The 15,852-nt window shown below is 43.0% G+C and overlaps 1 protein-coding gene across 1 annotated transcript in view; it reads right to left on the reverse strand.

Moving 5' to 3' along the window:
• Positions 1-15,852, reverse strand: part of SLC26A3 (solute carrier family 26 member 3) — a 36,749-nt gene that overhangs the window by 18,688 nt on the left and 2,209 nt on the right. The window contains exons 2-7 of the mRNA XM_026725638.2: positions 14,372-14,511; positions 13,753-13,863; positions 9,900-10,057; positions 7,682-7,846; positions 5,966-6,118; positions 1,067-1,149 (exon numbers count right to left, since the gene is read on the reverse strand). Coding sequence (XP_026581423.2) covers positions 1,067-1,149; positions 5,966-6,118; positions 7,682-7,846; positions 9,900-10,057; positions 13,753-13,863; positions 14,372-14,511 — 810 coding nt within the window. The remainder of the gene's footprint in view (positions 1-1,066; positions 1,150-5,965; positions 6,119-7,681; positions 7,847-9,899; positions 10,058-13,752; positions 13,864-14,371; positions 14,512-15,852) is intronic.

Genomic DNA, 15,852 nt, shown 5'->3' on the forward strand with positions numbered 1-15,852 from the left:
CCAGCCATACCCACCAAGCCACACCCACCAAGCCAGACCCAACCCACCAACCCAGACCCAACCCACCAAGCCAGACCCCACCCACCAAGCCACGCCCACAGAACTGGTAGTAAAAAAAAAATCACCACTGAGCTATACCCTTAAATAAAAATGCATATAAATATTAAACATTGTCCATCTTGAATACAAAGCAGAACGAAGAAATTTGAGAGGTTCATAAGGCTGATACTGTATGAAATAAAACTGTGGCCAAATCTGGATATTTTCTACTTTGGATACCCCAAAGCCCCCTCCCAGAAGGTAACAAGGAAAACAGGTCATGAAGAGGATGTGTAGGGTCCCAGGCAATCCTGCAGACCCTGCTCAAACATTGTTTATAGGCCATGTTCTGGATAGAAGGAAGTGAACTTCCAATAATCGTTTCTGCTGTCCTCACCACTTTCTGCACCACCTTCCTGTCTGAACCAGTAATGCTTCCAAATGAAGAGCACTAGGGAGCAGCAAATAGATTTGTGTGCATTTGCTGCCATCTAGTGATCATAGTAATGCAATACGACAGGATGCTCCCGATTATCCCTCTATAGAAAGTGGTAAGGACAGGGGGAGGAAGGGAGATGTACTTTTATCATGAGATGCAGAAAATACAGGCACTGCTGTGCCCGCTTCACCAAGCCAGACTGTATCAGCGGTGGTAGAGGGGGTGGGGGAGAGAATCACTCTGCAAAGGTCCTTTGATGGAGTGGTTTAAGGGTGTGGGGTCCTTGGTGCTCTCTGGGCTTGGTGGTTTTCCTGCAGACATTTCATTACCCAACGAGGTTACATCATCAATGCAAACCGTACTCCCTTCTAGCACTGATGATGTTGACTAGTTGGGTAATGGATGGTTGCAAGTCAAGGACTACCTTGTATGCTTAAGCTTACGGCCCATATGGTGGATTCCATTTACATTTAAATTGGACTGTGGAAGCTCTTCCAAATTATAATTGTGGCTAAATTTGAGTAGGGAGGGAAAAACAACCCCAAAGCTATCTGTTTCCATTAATACATGCAGATAGTATCTACTTACCCAATATCTAATGTTCCAACAGTATCTACCCCAAATATTTCTTTGAAATTAAAGCCGTAAGATAGTCCAGCTGCTATGACTGTCTGGAAAGAAGCACAACAAAACTATTTTAAAAAAAGCTTTACAAGTTTTCAAGGGGCTGTTTCGATATTAACCTTCACCTTATTGTATAGGGTGCAAGCTCTTACAGAAAGATTGATTGCCTATTTAATTTTAGCCTGTCCTTTCAACATGAATGATGGAGCAAAACCATTACAGTTTTCATTGTCTTTACGCCTGAAAAACCTCTGAAACCTGAACCCAGATTTGTGGGTTCGAATTGGTGGAGATGTTTTTAACACTAAGGGCTCACGGGGTCATTTCTTTTTTGTGTCCGTGGGAAATCGAGAGTTCTCCCAATTGAGGAACAAACTAATTTTTCACTATTGAGGAAATACAGCTTGGGTTGATTAAGGTCAGGGTTAAAGCATCTACTACTGGCCTAGCGGTTAAGATGCTGGACTTGTCAACCAGAAGAATGGCAATTTGAGACCCTAGCACTGGGTGATGGGGTGAACTCCCATTCCTTGCTCCAACTCTTGCCCATCTAGCAGTTTATAAGCATGCAAATGTGAATAGATAAATAGGTACCACTTTGGTGGGAAGGTAACAGTGGTCATTGCACCTAGGCATAGTCATTTTGACCACATGACCACAAAAAATGTCTTCAAACTATGTTGGCTCCCTCAGGCAACAAACAGAGATGAACATCGCCCCCTAGAGTCTGACACAACTGAACAAGGGAGAAACCTTTACCCATTTATCTTTATAGCATCTATTACGCAAGGATCTGAATGACCACTAGATGGCAGCAAATACGTACAAGTCTATTTGCTGCTCTCTAGTGGCTCTTGATCAAAAGCTTCATCTTGAGGTATACTTTATAAAGTACAGGATTTAAGCTCAATATTTAGCTCAAAGGATGCTAGAGCAGCTAAACAATGTAGGAATGAGATGGCGGTTGCCCTCATAACATACAAGGAAAAGCTTTAAGATGTCAGAAGAAAACAGCAAACTTAGGTTGTAGTTCATATGACAACCAAATAAGGTGAAATCACCTGCTAGATCAGTGATGGCGAACCTTTGTGTTGTGGTGTGCCAAAAGTGTGCACGCGTTGGCACCCACAATGCAATGCACCCCATGCCCCTGTGCATTCATGCGCAATACTCCCCCCTTACCTGCACTGTGCATGCGCGTGCCTCCCAGCTGATTTTTGGCCTGTTTGAGGTCATTTTTGCCCTCCCGGAAGCTTGAGGGAAGCCTCTGCTGCCTCAGGAGACAGAAAAATGGGCACTTCCAGAAATACTGGAAGTGCCCATTTTCAGACTCCGGAGCCTGGGGGAGACCCTTTTCGCCCTCCTGGAGGCTCGAGGTAAGCCTCTGGAGCCTCTGGAAGCTGAAAATGGACCTGTTTTGGCAATTCCCATTTTTCGGCCTTCAAAGACTGCAAAGGTATCCCTCAAGCCTTTGGAGAGCGAAAACGGCTTCCCCTGGGCTCCAGAGGCCCCCCGGAAGCTGAAAATAGGCACTTCCGGTATTTTAGGAAGGCCTGTTTTTCAGCCTACTGAGGCTGCTGAGGCTTCCCTCAAGCTTCCAGGAGGGCGAAAACAGCCTCAAATGGGCCAAAAATCAGCTGGGAGGTGCGTGCATGCGCAGTGCAGATAAGTTTGGCTGGGGCTCGTGTGCCCATACAAATGGCTCTGCGTGCCACCTGTGGCATGTCTACCATAGGTTCACCATCATGGTGCTAGATTATGGAGACATTTATTAGGTGTCAACTGAAATTGATCCAAAACAGCTTCTCTCTCATCAAAGGAACACCCCAATATTTCTTTTCTTTTTCTTGCATTCAAAGAACTTTTGCTAAGGGGTTGGTGGAATGCAACCTGCTTGCTTACAGTGGGGTAAAATTACCTAGGAACGTCAATTTGTAGCTATTAATATTTGAGGACCTTTTAGCAAAAACTCATAAACACGAGCAAACTGCACCAGGATGGTTTTAGTTGAAGCAGATATTTTTATGGAAATGGGAAAAGGATTGGCATCCTGTTGAATTCCTGATCAACGGTCCAATCCTGAGACTATTTCTGGAGGTGCTCTCAAAGATTTTGAGCTTCCTGTGTGCTCTGAAGTTAGATATTGAGGCTTATCATTAAATAGTATTTATTTATGCACCAAAAACATCCCAGAAACATCTCAGAAAGCATCAACAGACTCTTACAACCACACTGCATCATAGTGGTACAAAATCCAACTAAGTCCTTCAAAACATCCTAAATAAAACCAAAGACCAAGCAGCTGAAGAAGAAAAAGCAGGAGCCATCTACAGCAGTGGTCACCAGCGAGTGGGCCATGGGCCACTGGTGGTCTGCGAGAAAATTTTGGTGGTCCACAATGTCACCCCCAAAGCAATTAATCCAAGCTGTGCAGGAACACAAGGCTGCTCCGCCCACATGGCCTGTGGGAATACAAGGTTTGAGTCGCTTGCATTGTGAACAACACAAGGTAGTGAGGGGAGGGGGGATTGTGCGGGGGGGACTTGCCCCACGTGCCCCACACACCTGGCCTGGCCACCGGGCTGCTTCTTTCTCCTTCTTTCTCCTTCTGCTTTTGGCTGCACGCAAGGAAAGCCACAAAAGTCTTTCTTTCTCTCCCCCAAACTCCGCCAGAAATGAGTCTTTGGGACCCTGCAAGGCATCCTGCTCCAAGAGGCTGCGCCAGCAAAGACTCATTTCTGACAGAGTTTGAGGGAGAGAAAGAAAGACTTCTGCTGTTTCTGCTGCTTTCCTTACATTAAGCCAAAAGTCTGTCTCTCTCTCTCTCCCTTTGAGAACAGAGCTGGAGATGGTATCCTGCAATCCCAAATAAAGAACAATTGATCAGTAGGAAAACCGGGTGGGGAATTTTCCTGCAGACTTTTTTGGGGGGATTTTCCCAGGTTCTCTGGTCCACAAGATGTAAACTTATGAGTTTGGTGGTCCCCGAGGTCCAAAAGGTTGGCAACCCCTGATCTACAACATACAGTGTAAGGACTGTAAGATCCGCTGTGGAGGACAAACAGACAGAACATTAGCAGAGCGCAGCCATGAGCATACCAACTAGCAATCAAGAGATATGACAAAAACTCCTTCATTTCTCAACATGTGGACAAACCTAACCATAGTTTCAAATGAGAAACTATGAACACAGACCAAGCCAAGTCCAAAAATGCTAGGGCTGGAAGTCGCATTCAGACAAATCAGCCATCAACAGGCCAGGATAAACAACATCTCCACCATTCGAGAGAAGCAATCAACACCCAATCACAGAGATGAACAACTGACATCCATAAACAAACCATGAAGAAGTTACCAACTCAGATAAGCAAGCGAACATCAAACAATGGTCTAATTAAGGAACCACCAAGAACACTCCCACCAACACTGATGGGGCAAACCACTTGTATACAAAACAGAGGGCAAACCCAACTCCTTTCACTGTTGACGTTACCTAGTTGGGTAATGAAATGTCTTTAACAAGAGAACCAAGTTCAGAGACCACCAAGGACCTCATCTTTTATTTATACTCTTATTGCTTGGTTCCAGATGTGAAAAGTGACAATATTCTGGTTTTTTTTTCTTCGACAGGCAGTCATATCACAGAAATCAAGATGGTGGACATGACGAAACCTAATTCTTTTTGTCAGGTTCCAGCGATCGCCCTAATTAAATCATGAGCCTCGGGCCAAAATTCAAAAAACTTCAAATATTTTATTAGGAGCGACATACTGGCATGATCTGTATGAAGCCGAGTCTCAGACATGTAACTTATGATCACCTGTGGCCCTGTTTCCCTCCCCTATCTCTCTGGGTGTATCATAATTCAGATTGTCCAATGGAACACATTCATGGGCTGTGTTGTGGTCCGCCAGCAACTGGTGTGGACGGCTGAGGTCTCAGAGAGCGAAGACTCAGATGAGGGGCCTGCATGTGATGCAGGGATGGGGCCAGGACCACCAGGGAGTGGAGTGCTGCCTTTGGAGATTGTGGAGGCTGGCAGCAGCGATGAAGAGGTCCCTGAGGAGCCTGTGCCCAGTGTGTGCAGGGCTGCTCGAAGGAAAGAGCAGCAAGCAGCATGGACAACTCGGGAGTAAGGCTGTAAGGTCCCCTCCCTGAGAAAATAAAAGCCAGCTGAGAAACTGCAGTTCTTTGCAGAAGGCAAAGAAGTTTGATACTTGAGACTGGTGGACATCAGGAATATCTGAGTTGGTGTTTGGAGACTCTTTGATTTATTGTTTAGGAACTTTATCTGTTGTTCTTGGCAAGTTTTTGCAAGGCTCTTTCTTGTGGGAGTTAATTAGTTTGAAACAGCCTTTTATCTGTGCAGAAACATAATTTGTACATGAAGCAGTAAAAGGTTGTGCTGTTATCTTTGTCTTGTGTTTGCTGTCTTGGAACCAGGTTTGGGTTAGAACAGCTAGATGTCATCAATCACATTCTCCAATAGAGGATTTTTGCACCCAGAATACCCGGTTGCCTCAGTTGTAATCTTTGTGAGATAAGCTTGGAATGTGCTTCTGACCTCACTTTCTGTATGCTCCTTCAGGGTCCTCCCCCCCCGTTTCATATGGTAACTTGGAAACCAGCATAAGAATGTTTTACAAGTTGACATTTTTCTTATGTGCTTCCTATTAAGAAAAAAAACTTCAGTCACATGATTGTGGCTGCCATCTTGATCTTTCTTCTCTTTTACCTGTCCCCAACTGAGGATGCCACTGTTTAAATATTAGATGTAAACAGAACCCAAAACATCTAAATTTTTAATTTTTTTTTTTTTTAATGCTCTACTTTGGCTTACAAAAGAAACGGAGGCATTCTTACCACAATGACTTCAATAGGAATTGGTACTGGGAGTTTGGCTTTATAACGGTCGTTTAGTTCTTTCACCACACTCACGACGACTAAGATAATGAGTGCGGTGACTAAATCCGCAATATTGGCATTGGTGATTTGCTCAAATATACTTTTAAGGGTCTGTAAAAAAGGAAGAACAGACTGTATAAGGTTAATGATAAAACAATAATTGATCAAAATGATATAAAATGTTGATTAGAATGATTACAAGTATAAGTAAGAAATGTATGATATTATTATGTGCACAAGATGTATGTACCCAACCGACACACTGTTGAACTGAAAGATGGGTTTATTCGTTGTTTTTGTTATAAAAAAAAAATTAAAAAGGAAGAATGGACTTAACACGATATAGTTGCAAATGACGAAGAAAGAACATGACAAATTGCATTTTCAGCTTCGCGAGTCACATTAAACAGAAAAAGGAGTTGGTTGTTATTAGGACCAAGGGTTCTTGAAAAGAGAATCCATGCAAAATCATGCGTTATCATGGGCATTGATCATGGTTTGTTGATTTCACCAAACAAGAGACGGGCGAATTGTTTGTGACTGCATAGTTTATTCTTGGTTGGTTGGTTAGTTTTTTATTTATTTTTATTTATTTTATTTGGTTTGTCAATTGCTTACAAGATAATAGGTATAAGTAAAAACATAGTTATGAATACATGGATACATATAAGAAAAATAAATGAAACAATAGGACAGGGATACTAGGCACATTGGTGTGCTTATGCATGGCCCCTACAGACCTCTTAGGAAAGGGGTGAGGTCAATAGTAGAAAGTCTAAGGTTAACATTTTTGGGATTTGGGGAAGAAACCACAGAGTCAGGTAGAGTATTCCAGACATAGATCACTCCGTTGCTGAAGTCGTATTTCCTGCAATCAAGTTTGGTGCAATTAACCTTGAGTTTGTATCTATTGTTTGCTCTTGTATTGTTATGGTTGAAGCTGATTCAGTTCAATTGGTCAAAAAACGGCTCAGATCAATACAATAGTTTTTACACCAGAAGAAGCACTTGAATAGCCCAAAGCTTTTCTGATAGTTGCAGACAGTCCTCAACTTATGACCACAATTGAGCCCCAAATTCCCATGGCTAAGCAAGACAGTCATTAAGTGAGTATAGTCCCATATGGCAACCATTTTTTGCCACAGCTGTTAAGTGAATCACTGCAGTTGCTCAGTTAGTAACCTGGTTGTTAAGTGAACCTGGCTTTTCCATTGACTTTGCTTCTCAGAAGGTTGCAAAAAGGGATTATGTGACACTGCGATCGTCCTAAATATGAACCAGTTCCCAAGTGCCCAAACAGGGATGCTGCCATTGTTGTGAGGGGAAAAAAACCCAGTCATAGATCAATTTTTAAGTGCTGCTGTAACTTCACTAACAAATGGTTGTAAGTCGACCACTACCAGAGGTGGTATTCAGCAGGTTCTGAACAGTTTTGGAGAAGTGGTAGTGGAAATTTTGAGTAGTTTGGAGAACCAGGAAATACCAGCTCTGACTGGAGATTTTACAGTATCCTTCGCCTGCCATGCTCAGCCAGCCACGCCCACAGAACCGGTGGTAAAAAATTCGAATCCCACCATTGACCATTACCTGTCCTTTACAAAACGACAACAATGCATAATAACACGCCTGAGATGTTTCCTGAGAAATAAGGGTTCGGGGTTTTGCAACACTCACCCAGATGAGTCCCAGGGGTTTGTTGAATGGCTCAACCGGTAGTTGGAAAATGAACTTTAGCTGAGACACAAAAACGTGTATCGCAGCTGCTGTTGTAAATCCGCTGATTAATGGCTGAGATAAATAGATGACGATGAAGCCAATGCGTAAGACACCTAAGATTAACTGGAGTGGAAGAATAAGGACATTAGGGGTGGAAAAAGAAACGGGGATCTTGATGAGCGCTCCGAAAAAACTGGAAATTTATTTATTTATTTAATTTATTTATTTTGATTTGTCAATTGCTTACAGGATAATAGGTATAAGTATAAATATAAAAAGATTTAAACAATGGAGATATATATATATATATATATATATATATATATATATATATATATATATATATACATATATATAAAATAGAAATCATCATTTTATATCAAGTGCAAAAGACAAGTCCATACATAAAGATTTAATTAAGCTGATTTATTACTAAAAGTCTATGCACTGAAATCTTCTCAACTAACAGTTAATCCCTGCTTAGAACTGGTTCATGTCCCAAAAAGTGCTTTTTCAAGAGGCAACTGGACTTTCTTGCTTTTTTCTTTTTAAGACGTTTCACTTCTCATCCAAGAAGCTTCTTCACCTCTGACTGGATGGTGGGGAATGGAAGGATTTATACTCCTTGCAGACAGCTGGTCATTTGCATCCTTTTAGAGGGTCGTTGAGGCCACTTGGAGGTTTGACTGTGTCTTCAGAGTCACCTGATAATGTGAATGGTTCCTGTGGTCTGCAATTTTTCCAGCTGTCTGAAAGGAATACAAATCCTTCCATTCCCCACCATCCTGTCAGAGCTGAAGAAGCTTCTTAGTTGAGAAGCAAAATGTATTTTAAAAAATCAGAAAGTCCAGTTGCCTCCTGAAAAAGCACCTTGACTTGGATGACGGAGAATCTCTACAGACAATACTGGTTAATGGAATTCAAGGCAGGCTGGATTTGATCCATTGGTGGCTACGTAGGGATTCTAGGTTGATACCTCTTTTGACTACACTTGCAGTTTCTGCCATTTCTTCTTCTCCTTTGTAAGATATGACTTAATATAGGGTTGCTATTTTAGTAATGAAAATAATACTTAAACAGCAAATAATAGTGAATATTTTTATCTTCTCTCCCACCTGTTTTTTTTAAATCAGCTTCTTTTCGATATCCTTTTAAAATCAATTTCGTTTGATCCAACAGAAGAAAGGACTTTGTGAATTTTGGACACAGATCACCCTTGACTTGCAGCCATGCCTCTCGTGAAATAGTTCTGAGGATTTGGAGACTTTTGTCATGCTTCTGAACCTGCCCTTAGAAACTAAGGGGTGTGCTACTCTTTCTCTGCATTGTAGTTACTACTTCCATTAAGGACAAGACAGGAACAGAGGTGGCATCCAGCAGGTTCTGACCAGTTCTGGAGAACCGGTAGCAGAAATTTTGAGTAGTTCAGAGAACCTGTAGTGGAAATTTTGAGGAGTTCGCGGAACCAGTAGCGGAAATTTTGAGTAGTTTGGAGAACCAGTAGCGGAAATTTTGAGTAGTCCGAAGAACCGGTAGTGGAAATTTTGAGTAGTTCGGAGAACTGGTAGTGGAAATTTTGAGTATTTTGAAGAACTGGTAGTGAAAATTTTGAGTAGTTCGGAGAATCATAGTGGACATTTTGAGTATTTCGGAGAACTGGTAGTAGAAATTTTAAGCAGTTCAGAGAACCGGTAGTGGAAATTTTGAGTAGTTCGGAGAATTGTAGTGGACATTTTGAGTATTTCGGAGAACTGGTAGTGGAAATTTTGAGTAGTTCAAAATACCACCTCTGACTGGCCCCGCCCCCATCTATTCTCTGCCTCCCATTGAGTCCCAGCTGATCGGCTGAGTCTTCTTTGGTTGCCCTGCACAGGAAAATTGAGCTGAAAAGCAGGTTAGTGGGGTGGGGAGGGAATGGGGATTTTGCAATAACCTTCCCCTGCCATGCCCACCAAGTCATGCCCATCAAGCCACCCCCCCCAGAACTGGTAGTAATTTTTTTTGAATCCCACCACTGGACAGGAAGATCTCAATGATGCTACCTAACAGAAGACACTCATCTGAGCTAAAGAGTAGAAGGATAGGGCAATCTTTGGAAATTGGTACCAACTTTGGGATAGTTTTGAATTGTAAAAAACAAAAGAGAGAATGATGCATTCGCACAGGAAATCCTTACCTGGAAGATGCCAGCCAGAACAGTGACGGATACTGCCACCATGACTCTTTCTTGGTTTAGCGATGAATTGTTCATTGCTTCCTCGGTGTTCCCAGGCTCATTGGGGACCATGCTTATAACGGCTCCTCCTACCATCAGACTCAGGATGGGGAAAGGTCCTGTGTGACATGATTGACTGATTGATCCATCTATCAAAAAGTTCCTAGGACTTTTACACAGAGGTGGTCTTCAGCCGGTTCTGACCAGTTCTGGAGAACTGGTAGCAGAAATTTTGAGTAGTTCAGAGAACCAGCAAATCCCACCTCTGACTGGCCCTGCCCCCATCTATTCTCCACCTCCCATTGAGTCCCAGCTGATTGGCTGGGTCTTCTTTGGTTGCCCTGCACAGGAGAACGGAGCTGGAAAGCAGATTAGTGGGGTGGGGAGGGAATGGGGATTTTGCAGTATCCTTCCCCAGCCACGCCCACCAAGCCACGCCCACAGAACCAGCAGTAAAAAAAATTGAATCCCACCACTGCTTTTACACCACCCAACCTAGCGAAGGATTCTATCACTAATGAAGCCATCGCAATCCTGAATAGGATGATGGACGATGGAGAGTCATTGTTGACGCTCGTAGATTTTCTCCCTGGTGATCTGTCCTTCAGGAGATCTCCCAACAGGGCATTCATCGTATCTGCAACTAACCATCTTGGTCTGGTTCTATTCTTCTGACAAGAATAGAATAGCAGAGTTGGAAGGGACCTTGGATGTCTTCTAGTCCAACCCCCTGCTTAGGTAGGAAACCCTATACGCATTTCAGACACATAGTTATCCAATCTCTTCTTAAAAACTACCAGTGTTTGAGCATTCACAACCTCTTGAGACAAGTTGTTCCACTGATTTAATTGTTCTAACTGTCAGGAAATTTCTCCTTAGTTCTAGGTTGCTTCTCTCCTTGATTAGTTTCCATCTGTTGCTTCTTGTCCTGCCTTCAGGTACTTTGGAGAATAGCTTGACTCCCTCTTCTTTGGGGCAGCCCCTCAGATATTGGAAGACTGCTATCATATCACCCCTAGTCCTTGTTTTCATCAGCAGGGGTGGGATTCTACCAGTTTGCACCTATATTGCTAGAACTGGTTGTTAACATTCTAAGCAGCTCGGAGAACCGGCTGTTAGAAGAAATTACTAGACTAATCCTGTAAGGAAGGCAGGAAGGAAACATTCTGGTCTTGCTTACAGAAACTGCCTCTTCGTTAACCCTTATTACATTCTTGGCAGGACTAGACTTCCTGTCTCAGGAACTTCTCTGGAGTTTTTTTTCCCCCTCCTTTGCTGGTACTTTGCTTGTGTGGAGTGACCATTCAAAGTTACAATGGCACTGAAAAAAGTGAGTTATGACCCTTTTTCACACTTATGACTGTTGCAGCATCCCCACAGTCATGAGAGGTCAGGCAAGGAGAAGCATGCCTCAATGTGAGTGATATTGAGTTGGCCACGCCCAGCCAATAACATGACCACCAAGCCCCGCCCACCAACTAGGCCATGCCTACAGAACTGGTTGTTAAAAAATTTGAATCCCACCCTGTTCATCAGACTAGTCATACCCAATTCCAGCAACCGTTCTTGGTATGTTTCATCCTCCAGTCCCCTAATCATCTTTGTTGCTCTTCTCTGCACTTTTCTAGAGTCTGAACATTCTCCTCTGTCCTTCCATCTTCCAGACCTTTCGTTCTCTTAACAATTGTGCCACAGTCATTAAGCCATCATTGGTTAAGCGAAGCAATAGTTCGTTATGGAGCGGTTTTGCCAAAACCCAAAACTAAGTGCCTAGTTTCTGTGAAACCATCATAAAATGTGATCACATGATCACGGGGTACTGCAAACCCCCATAAATGTGACCAAGTGCCCTATATTTGCTCCCTTGACCATGGAGGTAGCTCAACTGTTAGAACTTCAAATCCAGGTCATTGGTCCGTCCTCTTTTTTTTTAGTCAACTAAAACTTTGGATGGTTTGGAAAACTCCAAATATTCCTAATGAAGAACTAGTATTACAAAAAGTAATGGAAAGTGCTGAAATGAATACGTAAACGTTGAAATTGAGAAGAAAGAGAAGAATCTGAATATTTACTAATTTGGAATAAATGATATGACTGGGTAGCAAACAGAACTAAGAAATAAGACAAGAAATCTAAAAAAAATCTGTAAGAATCCTTATGAAAGTAAAATGTAAATATGTAAAATATATAAGAATATAAGAACAATAATCATAGTTAAAATTATTAATGAATACTAAATAAATGTAAATACAATATGTTAAGATATTTAAGATAAGAACCTGTATAGATGTCAAGAATGCTGTTGAAACTATGATGTTTTATATTGTCATAACAGAAACATTATTAAAAAAAACTTTGAATGGTTGCTAAGCAACTGGTCATAACTGGAGGACTACCTGTAACCAGGGGTGGGCTGCTGGGGGTTCGCAGGGGTTTGGGAGATCCTCTAGCTAAGATTCTACCCAGTTTGGAAAACCCCCAAATCCCACTCCTGGCTGGCCCCACACACCCTGCTCCTCCCCTCCCACGCAGCCCGTTTTGGATGCAGATAAGAGCAGGGTGAACATGGAGGCTTGAGGAGGGAGAAAAACGGGCCTCTGAAGCCCGAGGGAGGCCATTTTCGCCCTCCGGAGGATGAAAAACGGGCCTCCCAGAAGTTCAGGAAGGCCAGAAATGGGCCTGTTTCCTGCTTCCAGAGAGCCTCCGGAGCCCCGGGTGGCCATTTTCGCCCTCCTGGAGACTCAAGGAGAACCTCCGGAGCCCAGGATGGGCAAAAACATGCCCCTCCAGCTGTGGTGCATGAGGCCGACTAGGCCACGGCCACCATGGCCACGCTCACCCAGCAAACAGGCAGAGAACCCATGGCTACAATTTTTGAAGCCCACCCCTGCGTCTAACTAACCATGAAGTGAAAGCCAAGAGCAGCTTAAAAAAGGAAAATGGGACTAAATAACACATATTTTGACTGCAAGGGCAACTGTGGCTTCATGCTGGCTTATTCCTGATTAAAACCAATCATGGCTTAATGGTACGTGTGAAGACAGCTTCAGAATTGCCACATCCTTCTAAGGCTAGCTGTATTTATCCATAGAGTAATCATGATCCCAGAGGCAGTTTGGTGTAGTGATGAAGGCATCGGGCTGGGAACTGTGAGACTGTGAGTTCTAGTCTGGCCTCAGGAATGAAGCCAACTGAGTGACCCTCATCCAGTCACTCTCTGTCAACCCCAGGAAGGTCGGAATGGCAAACCACTTCTGAAAAAACTTGTCCAAAAAACTGCAGGGACTTTTCAGGCACTTTCTAAAAACTGGACACAATTAAACAGAGGGGGAAAAAATAATGACCTTAATGGCTTGATTACTCTGCCTGTAATCTGTATATACCTCCCCTTGGATGCACCAATCACTCAACCTCCAACTTTGCGATACAACTCGAACGTCGCAATAGGTTTTGTATTCCTTGCATGTGGAATAGTGCGTTCCCTGAACGAAAGCTAAGAGGACAATTTGGTCAAGACATTTTATTGTTCCGTGCAAGCACATCTATATTTAATAGAACGTTAGGTCCTCTTCACATTCGATAATCCTCCATGGTCATAAAAACCACCCTATGCCACATATTTATGCTGCCTCCCTTGTATGTGATTATGACACAGAAGTTTATGCTGGCCCCTAAGCCCATGTTTTATGGTCCTTCTCAGCTGCCCTCAATCATAAACAATGTAATTTGAGCATTGGTTCAGTGGAGCATGTTATACCACGAGACTAATTAAAACCTTTGCCCCCAAGTTCAATGGGAATTTAGTTCAACTTACCGACGGATATATGTCTGGAAGTGCCAAAGAAGAAATATACAACCACAGGGAAGAAGGCTGCATAGAGTCCATAACTTGGAGGAACGTTTGCCAATAAAGCAAATGCTAAGCCTTCAGGAAAAAAGAAATAATAATAATAATAATATGAGCGAAAAAGTACAGGGAATCCTTGACTTACAATCGTTCGCTTAGCGGCTGTTTGAAGTTACAACGGCACTGGAAAAAAAAGTGGCACGGCTGTTTTTCACACGACCGTTGCTGCCGTCCCTAGGATCATGTGATCAAAATGTGGACACTTGGCAACTGGCATGTACTTATGACAGTTGTAGCATTCTTGGGTCACATGATCCCCTTTTGGAAACCTTCTGATAAAAGCCAACTCAATGAGGGAAGCCAGATTCACTTAAAAACCGTGCCGCCAACTTCAAAACTGCAGGGATTCATTTAACAACTATGATGAGAAAGGTTGCAGAATGGGGCATAAAACTCACTTAAAAGTTCTTACTTAGCAAGAGAAATGCTGAGGTCCATCACGGCCATAAGTTGAAGTGGTGAGGACAGCATCTCAAACAGAAAAAAAGCAATAATTCTTTGATTAACCAGAATGCAAAGCAGCTACCTTGTAGGATGGCGACCAGCCCTGTGCTAATTCCCGAAACGATGTCGCTAAGAAGCCAATTCTTGATCTGATATGCAGGTAACCAGGAAGCCACGGGAAACAAGTGAAGAGCGGCACTTTTGACCCTTTGTGGAGTGCACCTGAAAAGACAACGGGGCATCAGGCAACCGTTCAAATATGGACTGTTAAGGTCTTGGGATTTAAGAGCCGACCAGCAGTGAAGTTGATGCAATATAGGATGATGCAATAGGAATGAATCATCATAGCATGGATATTTCCCTTTAAGTCTGGGGATGGATTTTACCCCTTTAAGAGGTGTTTATATAAAGGCAGCCATTGGAGGGCGTGTTCTCTCCCCTTGTGTCCAGTATTCATTGCAGAGTTCTCTGTGTAAATTAAGAAGAAGATTGCTTATAAGGTATTTTGCCTGCCATGTATATGCCTGTGCATAACTGTTGTATATAAACCACTGTTAAATGTCTAAGTCTCGGAGTGCTGTGTTTTGCTCCTGGGTTGTCTCACAATAGTAGTCATGCTTCAAATGCTCTGACATGGACATTTTTCATGGAAACAATGTATATCAAAGAGAAAATCCTACAATCCTTCAGATATTCTATTACTAATATGGGGCATGCGATTAAATTAGAAAACTGGAAGCCAAACCGTATGATGAATGGTTGCAGGGAGTAGGCATGTCTACAGAGAAGAGAAGAGAAGAGAAGAGAAGAGAAGAGAAGAGAAGAGAAGAGAAGAGAAGAGAAGAGGAAGGGAAGGGAACAGAAGAGACGAGGGAAGGGAAGAGCAGAGAAGAGAAGGGAAGGGAAGAGAAGAGAAGAGGGAAGGGAAGAGAAGGGAAAAGAAGAGAAGGGAAGAGAATGGAAGAGAAGAGAAGAGGGAAGGGAAGAGAAGGGAAGAGAAGGGAAGAAAAGAGAAGACAAGAGAAGGGAAGAGAAGAGAAGAGAAGGGAAGAGGGAAGGGAACAGAAGAGACGAGGGAAGGGAAGGGAAGGGAAGGGAAAAGAAGAGAAGAGAAGGGAAGGAAGAGAAGAGAAGAGGGAAGGGAAGAGAAGGAAAATAAGAGAAGGAAGAGAATGGAAGAGAAGAGAAGAGGAAGGGAAGAGAAGGGAAGAGAAGGGAAGAAAGAGAAGACAAGAGAAGGGAAGAGAAGAGAAGAGAAGGGAAGAGGGAAGGGAACAGAAGAGACGAGGAAGGAAGGGAAGGGAAGGAAGGGAAGGGAAGAGAAGAGAAGAGAAGAGAAGAGAAGAGAAGAGAAGAGAAGAGAAGAGAAGAGAGAAGAGAAGGGAACAGAAGAGACGAGGGAAGGGAACAGAAGAGAAATGAAGGGAAGGGAAGGGAAGAGACAAGAGGGAAAGGAAGGGAAGAGAAGAGAAAAGAAGAGAAGGGAACAGAAGAGAAGGAAAGGACTTCGAGTGACATGAAAGCAACCTTCCAATTTTTGAGGGGCTGTCACAGAGAAGAGGG

Source organism: Pseudonaja textilis, chromosome 5, assembly GCF_049901715.1.
Source record: "Pseudonaja textilis isolate UNSWEBS1 chromosome 5, rPseTex1.2, whole genome shotgun sequence".
In the NCBI taxonomy this organism is placed as follows: Eukaryota; Metazoa; Chordata; class Lepidosauria; order Squamata; family Elapidae; genus Pseudonaja; species Pseudonaja textilis.